Genomic DNA, 5,732 nt, shown 5'->3' with positions numbered 1-5,732 from the left:
AGTCCCAGGCAGAGACAAGCAGAGAGGTTTCCGATGGGGCTCAGGACAGGGTACCCTACCTGGCTGTGTCGACCTTACTCCAGGGAAGACATGGGTCCAGTGTCTGATCAGGCTGCAGGGATGTGATCTGGCTCCAAGCTCAGAGGATTTGAGGGGAAAGAGTGCTCGTTGCTCTTTCTCCCTTTCTGGAATGTCCCACTAGGAGTCTCTTGGAGGATAGTCCTTTAGCAAGCTGTGTTGTCGTCAGTGTTCAGCCGACTGTTTCTTCATATGTGAACAAGGAAGGAAGAAGGAAATTCTTTGTATCATTCATTACAGATAGATTTTTCTGTGTATAGGGTTTAGGCCCAGAGTTCTATGTGTGGTTGGAGGCAGCATGGAGATAATCCTGTGGATTATGTTTTACAGACACACATTTCTGTGTCTCGTTTTGGCCAAACCTCCTGTGGAATTCCTCCTCAGTGCTTTTTCTTCTGTTGGAACCCTTTTTGTGTCTTTCCATTCTAAGCATCTCTTACGGATTGTAAATGTCTTCCTTTGCGAATTTTTTCCTTTGCTTTAGAAGGGACAGCCTGTGCTATTGTCTCCCTCTGTCTGGCTTGCTTCCCCCTGTTTATTATCTGGTCAGGTCCATCCTGTGGCTACCAGTGACATCGTTTCATAATCTCAGTGGTGGTGGTTTTGGCTGAGAAATAGTCTATCACATACACGTCCCTCATCTTGTCCTCCCCGGGGATGGTGTGGTGGTCCTTGTGAGCTGGCCCTTTAAATGGGGCGAACATGGGGTCCGCTCCGTGGTCTAGGTGGTTCTGGTCTGCCCACACTCTTGTGGTGTGTATGGTGATCACGAGTGGCGCCCTGCTTTTTCTCGCACACCTCAGATATGACAGTTGGGTTTTTGGTCTTTTTGTATCTTTTGTATCTCATTCACAGTTTTCCTCAAGTGAGCATGCCTGCACTTATTTTTAGTCCTTTATTGTTTCTTTGGATTCTGTTGCTTTAGGAGAGGTTTGTTCTCACTTGTTCTTGCCCTGTGGCCTTGGACCACTTCCTAGAAGTGTCAACATCTGTTTCTTTTAAGGAGACTGTGGTGAGGATTAAAGGTGGGTCCACGTGACCGAGTGGACTCTGTAGGGCCTGAGCAGATATTGACACGCATGGTACTTTTGGCCTTTGAACAGCCCCAGTTTGAACTGTATGGAATCCATTTAGGTGTGGGTTTTATTTCCCAATAAACAGTATGATAGGATCCCCAGTTTGTGGAATCTGCAGATTCAGACCATGGACCCAGGTGTGGGGGGTGGGTGGACTGTAAACTTATACTTGGATTTTCCGGTGCACAGCCTCGGAGTCCGTACCTCCAGTCATTCAGGTGTCAGCTATATATTTCAGAATGATAACAATTCCTGGGCTAAATGCTATGGAAAAAATAAAATTGGGAAAATGTGGAAAAATACGTGAGCAGAAAGTCTCACTGAGGGGGATGATACTCGAGTTACATGAGAAGGAGCCAGTCAATGAGGACATCTAAGGAAGAGCACTCCAAGTGGGGAACAGCCCGTGCCAAGGTCCTGACGTGGGAACGAGCTCCAGTTTGAGGAGTATCAAGGAGGCCAGTGTGACAGAGTGGAGTGATGGGAGTTGGGATGCTTAGAAAGTAGAGCCTACTGCCTGGCTTTGTCTCACTTGGGAAAGAGGGCACAGGGTCCACAAGGAGGGTTGCGAGCTGGAGCACTCGCTCTCCTTAAGGGCCAGAGGGGATGGGCGCCCTCTCTGGCCTTGTGTGATCTGAATGCCCTTGTGGAGAGAGGAAGATCAAAACTTTGCATTGGGCTGACTGCTTCGGACATGGTATTTTCCACTCTTGTGTGCACTGTGCCAGGTGGAAACCATCATTACTCCTGTTTCAGATGAGAAAACAGGTCTGAAAGGGGGCACTCCTATACCCAAAGCTGTAAACTTAGTACCTGTAAATGAAGTAATGACCTTCGACCGACCAGCAGGGGTACCTGTGTATATTTGGGGAGTGTCTCTGTCCTCAGGGCACTGGGCTCCAGTAGTCCATCAGCCCTGTGATGCCAGCAGATCACCCAGCGGTGGGTGCTTGTCCCACATCTGCCAGGAGAGGAGGTCTTCAGAGGCGGATGGTGGAGATGTGGAGGGACATCGCTGGAGGTGAGGCTGAGGAGGTCTGTCTGGACGGACACCAGGGCCCTGCAGATGTGAATGGCAGGGCTCCCAGGGCCATGCCCCGCTGGAGGTGTGCTCTGGCCTGGGCTCCATCACCAGGTAGACAGTCTAGCCTGGCCATGTAGGTCACTCTGCTCCTTCCCAAGGCTGGGAGATGCCCCCTCTAAATATAGCCCCATGTGCTGAGCTCACGTCTATTTTCAGCTGAGGTTGGGAGGTGGCCAGGCCTTTGCCGGGCTCTCAGCGGAGCCACCGCTGCCTCTATCCGGTCCTGGCGCTGGGCACCCTCATCGGCCCCCCGCCTGCCATGTCAGAGGAGACCCAGGAAGGTAGGAGATGATCGCTGGGCGGGGAGCGGGTGAGGCCCCAGTACTGTGACCCTGTGGACTGTGGAGAAACCTGGCTCCAGGCCCACTGACCTCACTTCCTTGACGCGTCATCAGGCCCCGTGTCCCCTACACGTGGAGGAAGGGCCTCCCCTGCCGGGAACGTCTCCTCACCTCATACCTGTCCCCCCTGTGAAGGACAGCGGGAGGAATTAGGGGCAGCTCCCCAGCTGGGGCAGGGTCACCTCTAGGCCCAAGTGGGTGTGGGTGGGCAGGCTGGTCAGGGAAGGTCTGCCTTCAGGGAAGACACAGGATCAGGCGCGGCGGTGGTCTTGGGAAGCATTTGGGCACATGACCCAGGGACTGGGAGTGATGGCTTCTGGCCTCCATGTGGGCCTGTGTGGCCCCAACTGGCTAAAGGTTGGGGTCCCTTGGCCTGGCCAGACTGACTTCTAGTTATAGACTTTGGTGGCCAGTCTCCTAATTGCCCTACTTCAGGCAGGAGGTACGGAGGCTCAGAGTGGGAGCATAGGGACTCAGGCAGCTTCCCATACAATGCTGGCCAGCACGTGGACCAGCTGGTCAAGTCCCCCCGCCCCACCCACAGCTTCAGCATTTTACACTGAATGGGAGGGGCCTGGCCCTGGGTGTGGGACTGTGCACTTCTAAGCATGACATTTACTGTGTGTTTTTCGTGGTCACAAACAATCTAAGTTCAACATTTAGTGTGGAAAAAGCACAGCCAAGTGCACAGAAGGCATTTAATATGACCCCAACGCACCACCATCCAGGCAGCGTCAGTTTTTGTTCTACATATTTTGAGCATGTCAAAGGCCAGTTTGAAGCAGATGTGAAAGTCGAGGTAGTATTCTAAAAGTCAGAGACCCAGAGAGTCCCATCACCCCTGGCTCTATCTGGAGGTGTTCTCCCAATGCCCCCAGATTTGTTATCTAGCTTCCAGCTAGGCTTCTAGAGGCTTTTTATATTTATTTATTTATTTTTGGCTGACTTCTCTAGTCGTGGTGAGCCGGGGCTACTCTTTAGCGCGCAGGCTTCTCACTGCAGCAACTTCCCTTGTCGAGGAGCACAGGCTCTGGGCGCTCGGGCTTCAGTACTTGCAGGACGTGGGCTCGGTGGTTGTGGCACACAGGTTTAGTTGCCCTGCAGCACATGAAATCTTCCAGGACCAGGGATTGAACCCGTGTGTCCTGCCCTGGCAGGTGGACTCTTATCCACTGCGCCACCAGGGAAGTCCTGGAGATCTCAGGGGGCCAAAATTTAAAGAGGATGAGGGGGGAAGAACCACCATCTCCTAACTTAGCAAATATGTATGTGAACACTTACATATATAAAATTTTTTTTTTCAGTGGAGATGCCTAATGGTGGCGATGTCATACTCTTTTAGGGGCTCTGGATAACTATCCCTGGGGACAACCTGATGATAGCTAATTCTATTTCTGGGAATCCATCCTTAGTAACTACAGGGAAATTGGGGGGAAACCTTTGTAGGCATCCTTTTCTAGGAGTTATTGAATTCAGGCAACCTGGAAGGGGAGACCTCACAGGCAAGGGCAGCAGTCGGATAACAAAGACAGTCTCCTTGTGATAGTGAGAAGAGAGTCCCCAGAAGTTAGCAGCATCGGGCTGAACATGTTAGAGGAGGAAGAGCAGAGGCCACGAGGGAAGGGCACCACGCTGGCTGCTTCTGTTGGGGGCAGGAACAAGGTGCCAGGTACAGGGTGCGTGGGGAAGGCTGACGGCAGAGGCCGCAGCAGTGAGTGTCATGGGCCGTGGCTTTATTCCTCCAGGCTCTGCAATGAGCAGGCAGAGGAATGCCTCGGGAGGAAACGAAGCTAAGTCAACTGCTAAGCCAACTGCACTTCCTGCTCCTGTGGGTGAAACAGGCCCACGTGGTTCTCGGGTCCTCTTGGCTGCAAATCACAGGTCGTTCTTGAGTTGGTTTTAGGCGCTTAGGAGTGCGAAGGCCCCTTCTACCCCTGCTGCACCCGGACGCCCTCTGGAAGGGGCGGGGGGGCCTGACCCGCTGGCTCAACCAGCCCCACGCTGCCCCCGCAGACACCGCGGCACTGACGAGGAGCCGGGCGCCGCTGGCTCCCAGCCACGAGCAGGAGGTGCGCCTGCACCGGGTGGAGTCCATCAGCGACCTACACAACGGCGGTGAGAGGGGGGCGGTACCGCTGGTCTGGGTGCAGGGAGCGGGTAGGAACGCAGGCGCCCCTGCCTGCCCTCCTGATGCCCCGTTTGCCCTGCAGGTCCGCTGTGCCCCTACCTGGCCGAGGAGGGGCAGCCGTGGGGTGAACTGCTGGGCGTCCTACCGCCCGCACTGTGCGCCCAGACCGGCTGCGGCCCGGTACACAGCCGCGGGGCCTTCCTGCTGCTGCTCGCGCTGCTGGTGCTCATCTGCCTGGCACTGGCCGTGCTGGCCGTCTACCTGAGTGGTAGGGAGGGCGCCGGGAGCCAGCGGGAGTGGGGAGACCAAGGCAGTGCGGGGCTAGGAGGGCAGGGTGTTGCCAGGGGTGGCGTGAGGTCTGATAATCTGATCCCCCACCGCAGTGCTGCAAAGCGAATCCCTCCGCGTGCTGGCGCACACTCTGCGAACCCAGGAGGAGGTGCTGCTCAAACTCCGGCTCGCCAGCCTCAGCCAGCTGCGGAGGCTCAACTCCAGCGAGGCCCAAGCGCCCAGCTGAGATGCCGCTCGGACCCGGGGCCTGGGGGTATGTGCTGGGGAATAAAGTGGCCGTTGGCAGCTTTCTCCTCTCCAACTGCTGCTCCTTACGATTTCCTGGCTGCGGTTTTGGCATGAGACCTGATCTGACCCCACAGCTGCCTGCCTCTCTCGCCTTCTTGGGTCAGGCCAGGCCTTCTGGGGTCGAGGCTCCGCCTGGTGTGGCCTAAGGTCAGAGGAAGCCACACCAGCCTCCTGCCTCCTCTTGGGGCCTGGGAGCACCCACTGGCCTCCTCCAGATGGTGGGTCCAGAAGCCTAAAAAGAGCCAGTCACCCAAACTCTGCCAGGCCTCCCAACGCGGGGTCCAGTCTCCGCTCGCAAAAGGCAGGCTGGGCTCCGAGGAGTGGGGAGGAGGGCCATGGCAGTGAAACTTTTGGAGGCCACAGGCAAGCAGATGGAGACGGGGAGGCCCAGCGGTGCCCAAACCCGGGTGGGAGGGAGGGCAGAAGAAACAGCCAGGGCCACGGAA

At 55.7% G+C, this 5,732-nt stretch overlaps 1 protein-coding gene across 1 annotated transcript; it reads left to right on the top strand.

The window, feature by feature from the left end:
• The first annotated feature begins 2,352 nt into the window (after positions 1-2,352).
• Positions 2,353-5,299, top strand: LSMEM2 (leucine rich single-pass membrane protein 2). The gene is made up of 4 exons (XM_086367932.1): positions 2,353-2,519; positions 4,593-4,694; positions 4,790-4,975; positions 5,091-5,299. The coding sequence occupies exons 1-4, from the start codon at positions 2,498-2,500 to the stop codon at positions 5,222-5,224; spliced, it is 444 nt and encodes a 147-aa protein (XP_086224058.1). The 5' UTR covers positions 2,353-2,497; the 3' UTR covers positions 5,225-5,299.
• Positions 5,300-5,732: the final 433 nt, after the last annotated feature.

Source organism: Bos grunniens, chromosome 22 (genome assembly GCF_055505025.1).
Source record: "Bos grunniens cultivar Pamir isolate PY7600 chromosome 22, Bosgru_T2T1.0, whole genome shotgun sequence".
NCBI lineage: Eukaryota > Metazoa > Chordata > Mammalia > Artiodactyla > Bovidae > Bos > Bos grunniens.
Note: the sequence above shows the minus strand (reverse complement) of the source record. Positions and strands in the feature narration are given on the sequence as shown.

Bases quoted from the DNA above. Each gene is read 5' to 3' on its own strand.
- LSMEM2 (XM_086367932.1), top strand. From the start codon at position 2,498: ATGTCAGAGGAGACCCAGGAAG. The intron at 2,520-4,592 runs GTAGGAGATGAT...CTGCCCCCGCAG, and splicing joins GTCAGAGGAGACCCAGGAAG to ACACCGCGGCACTGACGAGG. The intron at 4,695-4,789 runs GTGAGAGGGGGG...TTTGCCCTGCAG, and splicing joins CAGCGACCTACACAACGGCG to GTCCGCTGTGCCCCTACCTG.